The sequence below is a fragment of the Hippoglossus hippoglossus genome, chromosome 9 (assembly GCF_009819705.1).
Source record: "Hippoglossus hippoglossus isolate fHipHip1 chromosome 9, fHipHip1.pri, whole genome shotgun sequence".
NCBI classification, from domain to species: domain Eukaryota; kingdom Metazoa; phylum Chordata; class Actinopteri; order Pleuronectiformes; family Pleuronectidae; genus Hippoglossus; species Hippoglossus hippoglossus.
In genome coordinates, this window is record NC_047159.1 from 5,834,916 (window position 1) to 5,854,488 (window position 19,573).

General features: G+C 43.6%; 1 protein-coding gene across 1 annotated transcript; it reads left to right on the top strand.

Moving 5' to 3' along the window:
- The first annotated feature begins 9,537 nt into the window (after positions 1-9,537).
- si:dkey-164f24.2 (calphotin) lies at positions 9,538-19,555 on the top strand. Its single transcript, XM_034596475.1, has 13 exons — positions 9,538-9,824; positions 12,266-12,388; positions 12,461-12,763; positions 16,465-16,512; positions 17,441-17,485; positions 17,612-17,903; positions 18,150-18,178; positions 18,338-18,397; positions 18,506-18,598; positions 19,033-19,076; positions 19,225-19,289; positions 19,416-19,463; positions 19,496-19,555. The coding sequence occupies exons 1-11, from the start codon at positions 9,780-9,782 to the stop codon at positions 19,238-19,240; spliced, it is 1,098 nt and encodes a 365-aa protein (XP_034452366.1). The 5' UTR covers positions 9,538-9,779; the 3' UTR covers positions 19,241-19,289; positions 19,416-19,463; positions 19,496-19,555.
- The last annotated feature ends 18 nt before the right edge of the window (positions 19,556-19,573 follow it).

Sequence of the window (19,573 nt, forward strand, 5' to 3'; positions counted from 1 at the left end):
TGAAATGTGAACACAAAATATATATTTGTTTGTAATATGACACAAAGAAATAATGGTCTAAATATAATGATGTGTTTTCGATGTAAATATATTTAATTGATGTGATATTTGTGTGTAAATGTAAGCTGTTCATAATGATGATGCTGTCATTGTATTTCATACCACACACACTTCACATACAACAAACACTATAACAGTGAATACAAAGCTGTAGGTTACCTCTGATTTGTATTAACACAAACATCTTCTCTCTAAACAACAGTGAAATTAAGGTTGATCTGTTTTGTTTACCAGGTGGAATAACTGTCTTACTGAGGAACGCTGAGATGAATTTCACTTTTCTAAACATCACCTATCTTACGTATTGGCTCTATTGCAGTAAAGTGATGGAATTCATTTTGCACAAGTGGAAAACCTTAGTGAGAATATAGATAATGAGTGGATTTAAATGTTTCTTTGAACTTTCCCTCTAAGCTGAAAAGGGTTAACAGAGGAAACAAAAACGAAAACAAGCAATTAACACAATCAACTCACTATTTTATTATCGATTGCTGCAATGTTTTATTCTGTTATACAAGTATAATGAGATTTCACACTGAATTGAATCTTGAATGTTGAGAGTTGTGTAATTCTTTTTTCTTGAACTTTCAGGATAAAGGGTTTATTTCTGTTTTTACTTGGTTTTATTTTTGTTTGCCATCAAGTCTAACTTTGTTTAGTTTTTTCATTAGTTCTCTTTAGGCCAGCAGAGTCTACTCTTTCACCACATGAGCTCAACATGTATGTGGGACCAGAGACGCACAATAGCACCAACACATTTCAGCACTTACAGACACACAAAGGTTTTTTTAATATTCTGGAATAAGTGCTAACAACAGAATTATATTCTGGATCTGATTTCATTAGTGAAATCTTGACATTAACATTTGTTGACCGATGCTAAAGCTCAGCAGCTGCTCAGTGAATGCCGGAGCAGGATGTCCACAATAAGGAACCCTGTGTAGATACTGGAGGCCGACATACAACCACAGGTGGTGCAACATGTGACCCAGCCTCACACATACATGATCTGTAATCCTATATATGTCAAGAGGGCTTGGACCTCATGCCATTTCTCGCTGTATTAAGGCGACTGGGTGTGGTGGCAGTCTCTCAAAGTCAAAGTAGATGGAAAAACAATTCCTGGATCTGCACCAAAATTGAATGAGTCTTTCCCCGATCCATTCTGCATCCTTCCAGCAAGTTTCATAGTAATCCGTTCAGCAGTTTTTGTGTTATCTTGCTCACAAACAAACCAACGAACCAACAAACAAACGAACAGGGGTGAAAACATAACCTCCTCCAGAGGTAATAATTTAAAGATAAATATTGTTATAGAACTCTACAAAAAAAAACTCTAATAACAAACTGTAAACGGTAGCATATAAATGTAAATAGTGTAATAAATAAAGAAGATGAGCAGAGCATTAACAGCTATGTCTGGGAGTATAAAGGAACAGTATGAGGTGGTGATCACACACTGGGGGTCAAAGGGCATTAGACCTACAGACACTGAACCCCAAATCAGACTGTAGGTCACTTCACACTTACAGACAGGAGGAGCCGGGGATCAAATCACTGGGTGGTAAGCTCGATGCCTCTGTAAGGGATCATCCTCTCAACCTCTCCATATGTCACTGCTCCATCCACTATCACTTACACAGTGCAGGGGGTAGGCATGTGTGTTCCATTTACACATGTGCACGAGCTTAAATCCCAGAATATCTTTCCTCACGGACTCGTACTATAGCACACGAGTGTAATTTCATGACAACTGCATCTTATCCATGACACTGAACTGTGGGTCTCAACGCCACAGATCATGTCATTTTAGATGATTGTTATTAAGAGATACACATATTGGTCCTGGGGAGATCATGTGACACAGCCGCCACAGCGTAAACCAATCAATCATAAATACCAGTCCCCTCAACATGACGGATTTATCTCATCAAGTTCCATTAATTATTCTTTGAGAAATCAACGAAATGTTGGAAAATCTCGCACAAAGAAAGTGAAAAGAAATTCTGAATAATGGTAAAAAGTCGATTACTACTCCTTCTAAAAAACTGACAAACAAACTGAGATGAAAACAAATCCTCCCTGGCAGAGGTAATAAAACAATGGAGGGCAGATGCATGCATATAACTGGAAAACACCCAGATGTTTATTTCAAATTTCTCTCTGTTGTTTCTGGGAATAGTTCTGGTCAGAATCTCGTTGACAAAGACAACTATTTAAAACATTATTCTCTGTTTGAATCATATTTCACTTCCTAAGTGCCTTCGTATCAATGACCCACACGTGGGCAGTTTAAAATGTCCGTTTGTCCAGTGAACCAAAAAGAAATCTGTTCATTGCCTTTTAAGAAATCGTGCTGGACAAGAAACAGAAACAGAGACAAACTGGACTCAAGCCCAGAGTGAAAAGTTTATTTATTGTGAAAGGTCCTCACTCGAATATTGGAGAGAAATCCTGTAGCCGACTAAGAAGGAAACTACGATCATCACCCTGTGTTTGCTTACCTCCACCGGCGAGTGCAGCTTCAGTTCACAAAGACAATATGAGATCGGCGTGACCTTTGACCTTTGACCACTTAAACCTCAGCAGTTCATCTTTGAGTCCAAGTGACAACTGCTCAAAATTTCAAGAAATTCCCCGAAGGCAGACTTGAGCTCTCATGTTCGAGGGGCCAAAAAGAGGGTTTTGAGGGGCCACCGTGACCTTTGACCCTCAGTATGAACACCTAAAATCTAGTCAGTTAATCTGTAAGTTTGAAGAAATTCCCTAACGGTGTGCTTGAGATATATTTATATATATATGGGGATGAACGAAAGGTCGGACGGAGGCATAAACCCTGACGCTGCACGGAAAGAAGAGCAGATGAGATTATGAAGGAACGTGAGTTTGGGATACGTGTTTGTGTCTGTGCACGTCGATCAAAGAGGAGAGCGACAGAGCTGCAGAAGCTGTGCAGAGAGAGAGTGTTTGTTTGTCTTCTCCCTGATGAATGATGTCCGAGCACAGTTGCTTTCATTACCAGGACGTCCCACCTCCCTCTTTCCTCCCCCCCTCTCTCTCTCCGTCGTACTCCCACCCGCTGCCGCTCTGTGATATGAATACACACATGGACGGCCTCTGGTATTACGCTGGCTGCTGGTGCCCTCACCAAGTCTTTCTCCAGGCTGCTATCTTTGTCCGGCCTCCATCACCACCACTGAGGCCGAGCCTTTTGATGAACGCTCGCACATTGTCTGTGCATGTGTGGCCTGTCTGTCCGCTGCTGCCTTCAGCGCAGCAGCACCGATGATACATGCTAACACACGACATGCTCAGTGGCAGGAGGGGACAGGTTCTATCCAGCTTTGATTAGCGTTGCAGTTCTTTTAAAGTTTTTAGTTTTCTTGATTCAAGTCTTTGGATCTATGTCTTGTGAGGATCAGCCATAGTCTTTTAAAAGAAGAAGAAAGAAGAAGAAGGACTAAACTGGACCAAACTGAACTGGACTGAACTGAACTGGACTAAACTGAACTTATTCTGAAACAAGTCATGTAAAGTCATTGTTGCCGAGTAGATTATGATTTCACTTCCTGTTTTGTTTGTTTGTCAGCAGGATGACGCAAAAACTAGCAAACTCATTTTCACAAAACTTGGTGGAAGGAAAATGTCTGTGGAGGTTCTCAGTCATCCAGGTCATGATATACCCAAGTCCTAAAAACAGGTCAACTGGACTTGGTTGAGTTTCTTGAAGACGTTTCACCTCTTGTTGGGAGTCCCAGGTATTTAACTTGTAGGGTGGCTGGACCTCTCTAAAGGACACATCTAAAGGACAAGGAACATTCATTTGAAGACAACAATGTCCACATTTTGGCCTGGGAAGACAGATGGTTTGAAAGAGGAGTAAAGGAAGCTGTCTAGAAACCATCTCTGAACAGAGGAGGAGGTTTAAGACACAACCTATCAGCAACATTCAAAACAGTCTTGACTTCCATCCCCAGGAAGTTTCACTACAGTTCACACTTTAGGACACATGACTCACAGGGGGCGGGGCGGGGGGAGGGGGTCAACACCTCCCAATGACCCGCAATCGACTCCCAATGAAAAACCAACAGCAGGGCGGGCAGATGTGTGGGAAATAATAGAAAATCCTTCAGGTCCAAATTGTACTGTGGCTGGTTCAGATGAGACGACAGACGACAGCGTCACAGCAAGGCAACACAAGTCTGTCTTCTGGTCAACAGTCCGGAGGGAGATTATACCATCACACCAAAGGTCATTCGAACACCACAGTTGGGCCAAACAAGAGGGGGGGGGGCTGCGTGAAGACAAAAGGGGAATGCAAGTCCACGACAGGATAATTTGTGATATGAAGTGTTCCCATCTACCAGTTACCCATTTGGTCAGTGTCTTCACCCCCTCTGGTGTTTTCTCACAGGTCACAATCCTGGGAAAGTTCATTCTGGGTTTTTCGCAGGTACCTGATAAAAATCAAGATCTATCACATTTAATTTGGTTTCATAAGGGGACTGTTGGGCCTTGGAGGACGTATAGGCTCCACTGGGTGTTTTTATTTTACACTCAAAATGCTGTTTATTGTGGGAGTGGTGAAATCTGAATAACCCTAACCTGTAAATCATTTTAGAATATACCTAACTTAATTTAATTCTAAATAAAAAACTATTTCGATTTCTAATTGTTTGTGATCCAGAGGCCAGGATATTGTCCCTCATGTGCAAATAGAATGAAGAGAGTCACACATTTCAGACTACATAGTTTGTTCCATACACACACTATGTTGTGTACATCATGCATGTGTATGTGGGTGGGTGGGCTGCTGTTGGTGGGATTCAGGAAGGTCGGAGGTGTTGACAAACCAGGAGAGTTTGTGACTCTGGAGGGAATCAGAAGGATGTGAAGTCAATAAGTTTCATCTTTACGAGAGGAGGAGCTGGAATCTTTCTCATGAAACATTATTTATTGATTATTAGATGAAACATGGTTTTATGTGCTTCCTCCTCTGACTCAGAGATGTAGCTGCCCTATGTGGTCACATGTTTGTAGGAAATTCTGCAAATCACTTGAGAATGTGAATTTATCTTCTGTTCTTCTTCTTTAGGTGAAATAAAGTTTGTACACATAACGTTTGTGTTATGTTCTCACCTCCACAACTCGTTTCCCTCTTTCTTCAGTGTTCAATCCATGAATAAATACCACTTCAACTAAAACACATTTTGTTTAAGCTGCATGTTCCACGATGTATTTAAGTATCGTCTGTCACGTTCTGGCAAAAAGTGTGAAAACCTAAAAACTAAAATAGCTGTGTTTGTGTGAGTGTGTGTGTGTGTGTGTGTGTGTGTGTGTGTGTGTGTGTGCGTGTGTGTGTGTGTGTGTGTGTGTGCGTGTGTGTGGTTTGCATTGATGGAACAGGGGTGGTAACCATAGAGCTGACCTTGGGAGGGGTGTTTGTTGACGAACAACATTCCAGCGTGTGTGTGTGTGTGTGTGTGTGTGTGTGTGTGTGTGTGTGTGTGTGTGTGTGTGTGTGTGTGTGTGTGTGTGTGTGTGTGTGTGTGTGTGTGTGTGTGTGTGTGTGTGTGGTAACCCAGTTCAGCACAGGTAAAGATCATGTGCCTATTTAAAGATGGTGATTCTCTCCGACCAGCTGATAGCCGGCTGTTTCCTGCAGTCTTCCAAATAAACTCTGGGATGCTTGAGTATTATTCTGGATACCATGTAGTAAATTAAAACAACATACACACTCTGTATATATATATATATATATATATATATATATATATATATATATATATACATTTGCATGGTTGTTTTCAAAGTAAAACCAAGACAACACTCTCAGTTTTGTCCAAAGTTCCGACTGTGTTTCATTCTGGCATCGCTTGAACACATTTCTATTCACAATTAGCTCAGTTTGACTTTGTCCCAGAACTTTATATTTAGGTTTTGTGTCACAGCAGATTGTGTCAAATGCTAAGACTCTGAAACCGTCAGTGTGACCCTGCATGTGTTTGAATCAGTCGTTCAGCTATCTGACCTGATTTCTGAGTGTGACTCAGGATCTGCAAATTGTCATGTGACACAAGTATCCACAAGCTCGAGGTACAAAAAGACTGAATATACAAATCGGGTCTTGAAGTTGGAGCTGAATGTAGCAATGAAAACATACAATACGATCGATTTTTGGTATTTTAATAGTTTATCCATATTTCATTGTTAAATATTCAGGCAAATATTAAAACACAGATGTAAAAAATTGCTGCGGGGGGAGCTGCGATGGAACATGGTGAACCGGGGGAACAGGGCGAACAGGGTGAACAGGGTGGACGGGGGAGTTTGGGACGACATACAATGATGTATTAAGCGTGACTGTAGGACAAAGATTTCCTTCCCTTTCAAAGTTACTGTATTTTAATGCTAAATAAATGTATGACTTTTAAAATAAATCTCTCTTAAAGGTCAGAAGACTCAAACGCTGAAGCTACATCTTCCCCTGAGTGAGAGTTCGACACTCCCCCAACCCACGGATCCCGTCTGACGGGGTAAACATGTTCACATCTCTCTGCTGTGTATTGATCCACTCAGGACGCCATGCAATTAATTATTGATCGCTGGAAATGCAATCGACATTTGCAAGGAAGAGACAACAAAGCTAAGTGATAAGAATAATCTCTTATCAAAAGAGTCCCACTAACCACTTTAAATATAACAGAAGTTGACAGGATCAGTGTCTTTCTGACTGTTACCGACTGTATCTCAAACAATTAGATTGAATCAATGATTGACGTGTGATGTGTGTCCCTCAGGATTAGTCATTAGTCTTTTTCATCAAGCGGCACCAACACACTGATATTTCCAGTCGTCCAATACTTTCTAAACTTCATGGTCACTTTTCTTCGTGTTCTTAATGTTAGAAAACTGATTTTACTTTTTTAAAGATAAGAAAATTTTCCTGTGCCGCATGTTCCCGTCAAAACAAGGTCATGGTTTCAAACTGGTCCAACATACGTCAAAAAACAAATGTCTGAATTTCTATCGCAATGCTAACTAAACATGCTAACATGCTAAATTATAATTATAAATGTATGGAAATAACATGTAAACACAGAGGATACATACATTTGGTTTGGCTGTCCACAATGACTGGAAATGAATATATAAGTCTTATTAAGCAAAGCTGCACAAACCACAACCCCCAAGTTGTTTATCTTCTTCTTCCAACTCGTTAACAAGCATGCTTTCATTTCTTTAACTTGGATTTTGATACGACTGCTGATGTTCTTTGTTTTCCTTGTTTTCTCGTTTATATGTTTTTGTTTAAACGTGTCCGAAACAAGAGAAATATGCAATACAATAAAAGAAATAAAGGATAAATACATGAGTTGCAAAGTATTTGGGGTTCCACACTGAATCCTCTCAGCTTACGGACGTGTCGGGAGTTATTTTGATATTTGCTGTGCGGTTACAGTTAACGTCCCAGTCACAGAAGCGTCAGTGGTTCAGTTCCTGCAGCAGCTGTACGTTATCTTGGGCCACAGTGACTATCATGGAAAGATCAACAGTTCAACAAAGACATGCTGGGGACATGTAAACAGCATGTGATCCACCTCTCACACACACACACACACACACAGTGGAGGAGTGACTGAAAGTGGAGCCTTCAGGCGAGACTGCCACGTCGTACAACCTCAACGTAGTTTGTATATATAATACATACAGTAATGTAATATACAGCCAAACACTGAGATCCCTCCTATAAATATAAACTCAGCCCACACAGTCCCCTCACTGCACAACATGTGACGTATAGAAACATGCTCATGGCAGTCCACTTCATACACGACAGAATAACACATATATTTCTTCCGTGCTTTAATTATGTATGAGCATGGCTGCACCCAAGGAGCTGGGAGACAATGGGTGCTCACAGCGGAAGCAGTGCCCGGAGGCGTTGGGGGGCGTAGACACATGTACAAGCTTTCTCCTTGTTATTGTCTGGATCATACGTTCACCACAAGGAAAACTATTCTCCCCGGCTCCGGGATTTTAACGGATTGCTAAGAACTGACAGAAGAACACATTGTTTTCTACACAAGAGAGTCTGCACACGTGTGCAGGTTTTCTCTCAGTAACAGCTTTTATAATTAAATAACAACATGATTTAAATTCTGTACATCGAAGAACTGACTCTGTATTTTAACGATGTAAGTGCACGATTATTTATGGTGCACGCAAATCCACGTCTGCTACTTTAACAGTCGCTACGTCATGTTTGAAAAGGCGTGTGTGTGTGTGATTTGGTCATAAGATGCAATAAACCAATCACGGTGCCATTTCCCATTCCCTTTAAAAGCCAGATGTGGCTGCTCCTTGCTCTTATGATAGTGGACTGTAACATGCTGCACATATTTACCTCCAGCAAGGAGGTCATGTTGTCATGTGTTTGTCTGTTAGTCAGCAGGATCAGGCAAAAGCTACCGGAAGGATGACTGTGAAACTTGGCGGAAGGGAAGAAGGAATTTGTTCTCACTTTGCTAAAAATTGTGAGAAGGGGGCGTTTTTCACCGTTTTTATTGATTTCTCTGTGAATAATTCATGAATCTTGATGGAACAAAACTGGTTATGGGACAGATTTTTATGACTGTGGGAAATTTGTCGCCGATCCAAATAAAAATATGGATCATGTGAATTTAAATGTTAAACTTTGCACATGAGCAGACCATGTGTGTTTACACTTATATCTTTGTGTCTGCCATTTTGAGAGCAGAGGTTACAGAGTGAGGACATTTTGGGAAAGTGGAGACATGTTGGTCGAAAATGTTCTGGTTACAGGACGTGTGTAATTTTGTCAAATGCCACTTAAACTTAAAAACATATTCTGCTCATTCCTGTTAAACGTCTGTAACTAAAGTATTGTCAGTCACATGCTGGTCATAAAGCTTCCCTGAGGACAGAAATCCTTGAGTGTGAAGACTTTATTTAAAGGGTTAGAATTCGGCTTGGGTTATCTTTAGGGCTATGCACACCATTGTGGTTCTATTCCTACAAGATCTTATCTTTTCATCCCTGTTGATAAATCCTCCTGCTGAGTTAAGTGGCTCAAACCCTATAGGTCTGTAAAGTAAACACATTACTAGGAGTGGGGGTCGAACCCACGCGGGCATATGCTCATTGCACAAAGGGGCTGTGGAATGCATTATCCCAATGTGTGTGCGCACAATTGCACAGAAGAACCAGATCTCACTTTGCTTGTACACAGGCAGAGACGTGATGTTGTTGCAGCGACAGGGAAACTCTCCAGCAGTCAAAACCTGAGACACAGAGAAACATGTGGATTTTTCGCCATGTGCTCGAAAACTGTTTTTTAATGATCAGAGAGAGAGAGAGGGGGGGGGGGGGGGGGGGGGGGTGTGGCGCTCAGTAGTTGCATAACACCAGCCTCCTGCAGCCGCTTCATATACAAACTAATGCAACCATCCCGCTGAGTGGCCGCGCACGTGCACGTGTCTGGTGGGGTGTGTCCTCTCCCCCAGTCTCTGGTCTCTCTCTGGGTCTGCGTGCGTCCACGCCCCCCTCTCCAATCTTTCATCCCTGCGCTCTCATAGGTTATTGGCAAAGGTGTCGGGAGAACCGGGGGCTTTATAAGCATCCCCCGTGTTCCCTCGGTCCCTCTGCCTGTGTCTTTTTTCTTCGCTTCTTTGTTGTTTCCACCAGCTCGCACCAAAATGCCCAGCAAGAGGAAGAAGAACAAGCGCCGCATGAGGAGGGTGGTAAGTGGGTGGCAGGCGACCGACTTTTCCCTCCACAGCTCGTTATCCTCACCGCGATCGTTGAATTCCTGCCGGACCTCGTAAGAACAGAAACAATAGAACAAGTTGGGACCGTCCACGTTTGGAAAATGGCCTCTGACCGTTTTGCGTTTTGAATCCATGCGTCTCGAAGCGTGTTTTTCCTCCGAGATAAAAGAAACTTTCCCGCGACCCTGATCCATCCCAGATTGTTTATGCGTAAAAATGCAATTAGTGATATTCCGCTTTTGCATCAGGTTGGGTTTTGCAACCAAAACAACGTTTTGCCACAAACACCTTTTGACATCTTGTGTCTTTGGAGGCATATTTTCTGTTTTGCAACAAACACCTGTTTTGCATCGATGCGTAAAACCAAATATGAACAGAAAGGTGAGGAAAAACAAACTAGATGGTTTTTTTTGTTGCACAGTTTCTGAATTATTCAATTTTAGTAATTCTTCACTTGACTGCACACATTTACTCGGTGTTGTTGCAGCTCCCGCGACGCTCTGCTGCGAGGGGCCCTCCACGCTCCGTGCGTAAAACCTCGCCAGAATAGACTGATGTGCATCCAAAAACACTACATCTAAACTATTGATTATGTTCCAGTTGCACAACTCTTGCTTCTGCTTTTATATTGATCTACAATAGACAAAATAAGATGGCTCATTTCTGTTTGCCTCACGTGCGCCATGTGCTCTCACGGTGCGCTTTGTGAGAATAAAAAAAAAAACGGGGAATCGAGATTTAAGGTTTATATTCGGTTTATCGTCGGTAATCGGTTAAAGGGACAGTTTGAACTTTTTTCCCCAACAAACTTTATTTTGCAGAAACTAGGCCCTATGTCTCATCCCCACACTTGCAGAATATGGTTACTGCTATTATTTCATTTCTCAATATGCTGAACCAGCAGAATTGGTGATATAATGTATATGAAATATGACTCCATGCCACTTCTTAGGTAACTGAGAAATATTTTACTTCTGAACATTCAGTGCCCAAGAGGGGGAGTGGGAGTGGGGGAGGGGAAACACAGTGAAAAGTTAACACAGAAGCTCCTTTTTGCCAGAGGGCAAAGGTTCTCCCCCCCCCCCCCCCCCAAAAAAACACTTTCCAACCAATAAGTCATTGTTTCAAACCTATTGAACAATTTCAACTTTGAAATTGATAAATTGCTACCCCCCCCCCCCCCCCCACCCACTACAGTCTACCTCGAGGCCCAGTCCTCCTGAGACTTCACAGCATGGAGTTGAACGCATTCTTCCTCCAACCCCCTTCCGCCCTTCCCCCATGCCTCTGGGCTGGCTGGCCGGACTGACTCAACACCACACAACTGTATTTGGTAGTGTGTGTGTGGACTGGAGGAATGTCTTGCCTCAGGTTTTGTCTGACCGGAGCCTGCCTGCACAGTCTCCCCTGATTCTCTCAGTCTGCCAGTGACACTCTGATAAAAGTGGCCCCTGTGAAGTCACTCACACTGTGCTGCTATCTGCATTCTCCTCTGAGTTCATCAGAGCACAGGAAGGAGCTGACGGACACTTGGAGACACACATGCACTCTCACTTTGAAAGTGTTTAGGCCTCCGTGGTACAGCCTCAGTCCTTTTGATTTACTGAGGTTTAAATATGTGATGTAATATTTGGATTTCGGCACAGCGAGCTGTTTGTGGGAGAAGAGAGTGAAAGCAAAGGTGAGGGAGGGGTTGTTTTGACTGGGGCTAGCTGCGCCATTGGCTTACAGTACTGCTCCAGGGCTGTGTCGGCCAAACAAAAGCATTTTCGGGGAGTGATTGTAACCTGATTATATCCTGATTATGATGTGATTAGGCCCACTGTCTGGCCCGCGGGGCACCCATCATTGGTGCTGACTCGCACGGTTTCCCTTCCCGCTTCACCAGACCTGTCAGGATGGCTCCGATTCAACTAATTGGCTCCCATTATCAAACTAGCTTTGCTGTGCCCACTCCCAGAAACCCTCAGCCCCACCCACCAATGGCCTGCGCTCCTAAAACCTCCATTGAAGCCAGAGGGGTTTGTTTTGTTTTTTGTCCAGAGCTGAAAAACATGCTGGACAGTGCCCGGGTTTGGTGGCATGCCTGGTATTCCTGCTGATAGAAGTGGGACTGACAACAACATAAGCAGTTTAACACCTTCAGGTCCTCAGGAGCGTTCAAACCCCTTAAACGTGCATTTTCCACGCTCTCTATGCATTTCACCATCGTTATCAACCAGGTTTACACACTCAGAAACTCAGTTCTGTTTGTTTATGGCACACTAAGTTCCCTCAAAGGACTCGCGTGGAAAGATCGCAATCCGCTTTCAAACTTTAAAAGGTTCAGTTGTAAAAAAAACATTGATTTGTCTCCTTAAATTGATTCCACTTTCATCTACTAATACTGTTTTTGTGTCTTCTTCTTTTTGCAGCAAGCCCAGAGGAGAGCCCTCGAAGAGCAATATGCAGGCCAGCCACCAGTCAAGGCAAGCCCGGGGATCGCAGTCAGTGCGCCCCCTGCAGCAAAGCCAGCGGCTAAAGCGCCGACACCAGTTCCAGTGAAGATCCCAGTGGCCGTTCCAGTGAAGATCCCAGTGGCTGTTCCCGTCGCCGTTCCAGTGGAGATCCCAGTGGCCGTTCCCGTCGCCGTTCCCATCCCCGCACCTGTTGTGGAGATCCCCAAAGAAGAACCAGTTGTGCAAGAACCCGTCGCAGAGCCCGTCGCAGAGCCCGTCCCAGTCCGAGTAGCGACACCAGAGCCTGAGGTCGTGGTGTTGGAACAGACTCCAGAAGTCCCGGTTGAAGTGCCGGCGCCGGTCATCGAAGAAGCGCCAGTCGTCGAGACTATCGCAGTTGAGCCTTCCGAAGTCGCAGCTGATGTTGTTTGTGAAGCTGAACCCATCATTCCTGAAGCAGAACCAGTAACTGAGGTAAGAACGTTTCTTTTTACACTTGATGTGACTGTTGGCGATTGGAAATGAAGAAATGTTTGTTAATTCATGGTCGGAAACATATTTCAGATTTGGTCGAACTTTCCCAAATCACTGGAGCCATATTGCAAAACCAGTTTTAGAAATGGCCACTCACCAAACTGGTTTCTTCTGGTACAGTGAGCTGTGTTGGGTTCAGCATGTACCATGTTGAAATGCATGCAGTCACCATTTTACATGCATGTTGGTCACATGTTGGAGAAATGAACATCACTTGGTTGCTATTTGCTTATGGTTTGCTATATAGAGACACTTTGTATGAGCAGTTTGTATATAATCCTATTTATATATTTGTGAGTTTGGTTTGTGTGAGTGGTTTGGAGGTTTTTTGGATGCCATTTGGTGAAATGGTTGTGCTGAAGGGAGGTGTGTGTGTGGGGGGAGGGTGAGGGGCCGAGGGAACAACATGTTCCATTTAGCGGAGAGGTGGAGAGTAGGAGAGCGAGCGCACAGAGCTTTCTTCAGCAGTCGTGTTACATTATCACCTTTCTGCTTAATGGAACTGCTTGTTTTTAATGAGATCTTATACATTTTAAAGACAGTTGGAAGAAAAATGTGCTGTTTTGTCCTCTGCTGCTATTTTAAAGAGGCGGTTTGGTGATTTTGTTTCGCACACGCTCCAGATCTGCTGTAGATCCATATCACGTAATTAGCTTTGCTCAAGATTGTTCGTACACCCCCCGACGCTAAACACTGTCATTAGCGAGCTGTGAAATCATGGTCTCTGTTGTTTCATCATGCTCATGTGTGGGGGAACAGAATGTTCTGTTTCAGCCTGGAGACTGACGCTCGCACAAGGTGCAAACAGCACATGCATGTACGTCTGTGTGCCCAGAGACACACACACGCTGCACGGCGGCCCCTATGTCTATAGTGTAAAAGAAGTGGGGGTGTTATCAGTGGCCTTTTCCAACGCTTTCCCCCTCAGTCCTGCTTGGATCCTCCCACCCTGGTCACACATGTCATTTAGGAGGTTTGGTTTGCAGCCTCTAGCCTTGGACTGTTATTCTTTAACCACTGGTCTACAAAGGAACACTAAAGACGCTTCTATAGGAGATGGGCGGCACATCATTGTGTACTTGTTGAGCCGTGCCAGTATCCACCCCCTCCGCGCCTTGGTCTCAACCTCCCTCCTCTCCCCCCTTCCTCCCGTCCACCATACCTCCCATCTCCCCTCTCTCTCCCTTCTCGCCTTGCTTTCTGTCTGCTCCTTCACTGCTCGCAGTCGGGGCCACATTCAGACACTGACAATTTGTCAGTTCAGATTAAACTAAACCGCAAACAAAAAGCAGTTGCAGTTTTGTTTATACTACTAGTTCTGCTTTTATGACCTTTTTCTCAGATTTCAACTTGACTTTGATATTTAGCCAATTTGCACTTGCGGCCCCTCTGTGCCACCAAGTAGGTGTAGGCCACAATGGGGCTTGTGTTCAGCTGGCTCCGGGGCCAGAAGCCAGTGGCCCATCCACTTCTGGATGTCACCACGGAGAGTCAGGTGAGTGTAAACCCACCGCTCAATCCGGAGTCATGTTGTTATTTCTCTGTGGCCTGAAAGGGGGGGTGGGGCGCGGCTCCGGGCCGAGGCTGAACATTTTGTACCAGCTTGCCACCCCCCCCCCCCCCCCCTCCTGGTTCCTCGTGGCTTTCGCCTGTAAATTTGCTCTTCTCTTGCCATTTGTTCCTTCCCTCCCACCACTTGTCTCCCCATTCCTCCCCCTGTTCTTCCATCACCCTCCTCCTCTCAGTCTATCCTATGGCCCCCCATTGGCTCATAGTGGCTCGTCTAATCAGCACGTGTATGAGTTCATCTACGTGTCCCTCCTCGTTGCTTAGAGTAGAGGGAGGCAGACGACTATTGATTTCTATGTTTTGGACGTGGGGGGGAGCTCATCTGTCAGTAGAAAGGTGTAGTTCAGACCGTGGTATTTGTGAGGAGCTCACAGACAGCTGCTGTAGAACCTTTTTTAAAGTCTGACAGACTTCTAGTGAAGGGTGCATCCAGTTCACCAACAGGGAAGGTGCACGTTAGCATATGATTGGTTTGGCATATTTTATTTTATCACAGAAATTAAAAAGTGGGAAAAACTGAATTGAAGATATAGGAAGTGAGACAGTGTTAATTTAAAAGAAAGCCTTTGTTATATAAATATATTAATTTGTTATGTTTCTGTGTCAACTGCAGAATCGCATCCCCCCTTTTAAAAGTCTTGGTTGGTCGTCAGATTCTAAAAAAGGCCAGAGTGAGAATCTGTATGTGGTTGGCGTCTGTGCCAGAGATCTAGTTGGAACATAAAGTTCCATGCGTTAACTGTAGGTTCACTGTCGGGCTGCGTGAAGTGGAGCTGTTCCCAGGATCCGCCTCGGTTTGTGCTCAATTTGTCTTTCAGTGGGGCGTGCGGGGCAGGATGTGTGTGCAGATCAGTTTGGTACAGAGTGTTCTGGGGCAGACTGGGGGGGGGTGTGTCTACTGTATGTGGCCACACGTGTCAAGAGAAGGGAGGCCTATAGTCCTATAGGCTCACTCCCCTATACGTCCCTCTGAGGCTATATATACTTTTACCCTGCTCCACCACACGTGCAACACTTGTTTGCTTACTTGCGCTTTTGTTCAAAAGTTGTTTTAAGTTCCACAGAAAACTGACTCCTCACCCCACAGTAGAAACAAGAATAGATGTTTAAAGTCTTTTGTGAGACTTTACACACCTCTACTGTTTTATATATTCTATCTAGTGAGTGTTCAGCCTGTTCCTGACGGGCTGAAGCCGCCTGCGTGTTCTGGACTTGTCCTACATTGAAGAAGCGCTGGTACAACGCAGGCTGAATAATTTACTGTCAGTCTGTGGAGATTTACAATATTTATGCGCTGCCCCCCTGTGATTGCCGCTGTGGCTCAGTCAACACGCCTTGGCTGCCACAGTAGAGGCCACCAGTGGCCATGTTGGCTACTGCCAGTTGTTCCAGCAAATCAATGGCAAAGGCTGTAATATGTGAAATATTGAGTGACTTCTATTATTATCAAGAGCAGTTTTTGAGTCTGGAAAATACTTACTTCTATATTATATTTAGATAATAATAACAATGAAGTCACACTCTTGAATTTCTTTCTTTCAAGTGTATTTTTGGAATAGGGGGATTTAATAAGGTGAATATTTAGGTTTTGTGAGATGAGGGCGTAACAGCTTCCCATTGTGCATTGGATGCAACATTCCTGTAGGGTATATAATGTGCCTGCCCCGCCCCCCCCTCTCTCACACACATGCAAATACACTTAAGGGAGCTGGTGCATTCGCTGCCAGTTAATTTATAGTCTGAAAACATTCTCGATCTGGAAAGCGTTTCCTGTTCTGGACACGGTAATCCTGCTGAGTCTCAGTAGATTCTCTCTCTGCAGTTTGCCTGACAAACTTTTCTTTTAAAGGTCGTTTTGCTCCGGGCACATTTTAAGGACAGCTGTTTGCGCCCCTCGACTTTTGAAGAAAAAAGTCAAAACAGGATCACGGCAGCAGCATATTTAATTACCTGTAAATACATAATGTATCCCAGTTGGCCTTTTGTTGCCAGCTATTGTTTTATTAGATATAGTTATAAGTTTATGATTGTTTTGCTGACTCATGAATAATCTCTCTCTCTCTCCATCACAGGTTACACCCACAGCTGAGGCTCCAGAGGCAGCTCTAGCAGAGGCTGAGGTAAGACGCACACTCATAGCAGCGAGATTTATTGTAGACACCCCATAGTTCATAGTCTGTTTGCAAATGAAAAGCTGCATGTTCAACATTCATGCACGGAAACAAACGCCTGCAGAATTACAACAAAAACTTGTTCAGGCAGTATCTTTACGCCAGAGGCACATAACAGGTGTGAATGAGTGAGGGTAACTCCTCATGACACCTCTCCAGTGAGTCCTGCATTAAGTGAACAGGGTTTTACAGCAGCAACCTGATGTGCCTTTTTAAAAGCAGCTCTACATAGAACAGAACAACACATTGTCAGTCTAAAGGAAACTGCTGTAAGTTTTGGAGGATACATTTCAGGTTTTTCTGGAAAATCTAAAAAATGGCCGCAAAAAAGAACATGCTTAACTTTCCCAAATAAATAAAGCCGAAAATTACTGGTCTCATTTCTTTTATTAAAGGAGCACAGTAGACTGCATTCAGTGATTCAGCAACAAATCTCTACTTTTCTGGGAACGCATGTCAGTGTCTGTGGGGGTTTTGCTCATATGTCAGACCAACTCGCTGAGGAAGTGACGACAAAGGTTAAAACAAGGCTTAGTCACAGTTTCCTTGTGTTTTATGAGATTACGGCAGCGGTAACTGGACAAGAGAGAGAAACCTTTTGAGTGGAAAAGTGTGTAAAAGTTTCTATGACTTGAACTTCAAAACAAACAACCACACTTTGCCTCTGGGCCATTTCTCTAAAATGTCATGTTCATTACTGACCAAAAACCACAGGAAATTGTAGTTAATGAGGGATTTGATGTGATAGAAGTGCTGCAATTGATGTAAAAGCTAAAATTTGGTGTTATTTTAAAATGACTTCATTTATTTGTCCATTTTTATCAATTATCAATTTATCATTCTAGTCTTAACAGTTTTTTCATTTCTGGTTCTGCAGCTGCAGTCGGTTGAAGCCACAGTCGTAACCACAGAAACTGTAGAGGTAAGACTGAGCTTTTTTCACGTCTGCATGGCTCCACATCACAGTAGATTGGTCATCTTGTCTGTCCAGGGTGTTGCACGTTGCATGGTTATTTAATGTGTGCTGTGTTGTGATTCGCTCGTGCAGACGCATGATGTCTGCGAGACTGAAACAGAGGCTGCGCCTGTGGCAGAGGAAGTCTCAGTCGAAGTGGTGGCCGTCACAGAAGAAACCACCTCCGTTAGAGCCCGTAATGGAAGCTCCAGTGGAGCTCGTGTAGAAGCACAAACTGAAGCCGTGGAGGAAATCGCAGAGGCACCTGAACAGATGACTGAAGCTGTCGTCAGTCCTGCAGCTGAGGAGGACGACGCTGAAGTGGAAGTGTTGGCTGAAGAAGAGGCACCTGAAGAACTTGCTGAGCCCGCTTACACTCGCAGAGGTGCCCACGCTGATAAAACAATCTTCCTCCTCCCCTCTTCTCTCGAGTTTCTGTCTTTCGGAGAATGTAGTAGGTGATAAAAGTTTAATGTGTGTGTTTTACATTTTCATTGGTAGATAGTGTGTCAGCATGTCGTCTTAAATGTTTCATTAGTTTATTGAGCATGCAATGTCATATATTCAATTTCAACATTTAATAGCAAACACAAAAGGCACATTATGACCTATTTGTTCTTGTTTACATCAGGATGTCCTGCATCTGTGGAAATCCCAATGGTGAGTATTTTTAAATCTTCCCCCAGTAAGAAAAGCTTTATGCAGTTCATTTTTACACATTTTACTTTAGTTTCTAAAGTAACTTTGAAATGAGTAGCAACACTTACTCAACATGTGTTATGCAAACTAACGTCCTGACCGAACCTGTTGTCTCTCCAGGTTCCAGCCGCTATGCCCGAGGCTCTGGTGGAAGAAACTCTCGTAGCTGAAGTCATTGAGGTAAAAATTTCAGATCTGATGCATAACTTCTCCAAATCAGACATTTATGCTTTGACTTTATACGGTGTGCTTATTGCGTTGAAACATTTCCCCCTCTGGTTCCCTCAGGCGCCTGCTGACACATTTGTTGATGACTTTGTTGTCACAAACTCTGCCATCGAAGTGGAGGTCGCCATTGCCGAGTCCGTCGCTGCCCAGGAGGTGAGACCGACACCCAGATGTTTATCACTGGGTTTATTGATGAGTGACACATGTTAAATCACATTTCATTTGCATCTGTAATCCAGATTATCCACTGAAACGGTACATGAATCCTGTGTCCACCAGGTGGCAGGCTGCAACAAATGCGTTGTAGTGTCTTTATGTAATGGACTAAATGTGCTTTTAGGATAAAAAGTTACATGACAAATTCTTGACACGAATAAACATACAATATGAAAATATATAAACTAAGAGTTGAAAAGTAAAATTTCAAAATAAATGAAATGTATTAAAGACATAAGATGAGAAAACAAAACAGTAACAATGGAGAATGCTACAAAATATAAACAGCCATTGTTGCTGCTATTGATCTATTTAACATGTATCTGTCGTAAATGAACAGTTTTGCTAAAATTGTGTTTCTCTTTCTCCAGCTTGAGTCAATTGATGCTACACCGCACCAACAGAGATCGAACAGGTAAGACTCAGCTTTTTAAGGTTCAACATTAATTAGGTCGTTTTGGTCTTTGGATGTTAAATCAGTGTCATCAACCACAAAAATGCTCAATTATATGATAATTTTCTGTCTGTAGTTTCTAACCTGTTCCTCTCTCTGCTGTGTTCAGGAAATTGTGGCTGTGATTGATGCCCCCTGCGCCCTGGCGGAGCCTATGGATGTGACCCCCGCTGAGTTGAGCTTAAACCCCGAGGTTGAGCTTAAACCCGAGGTTGAGCTTAAACCCGAGGTTGAGCTTAAACCCGAGGTTGAGCTTAAACCCGAGGTTGAGCTTAACCCGAGGTTGCGCTTAAACCCGAGGTTGAGCTTATACCCGAGGTTGAGGTTGAACTCAAGCATGAGCCTGTTCTTGAGCAGCCGAGCCTGGTCTTGAGCTTGCAGTTGAGCATGAGCTTGCTGCTGCCCCCGAGCTTGCAGTTGATGCCTGAGCTTGCTGCTGCCCCCTGTATTGGAAATGA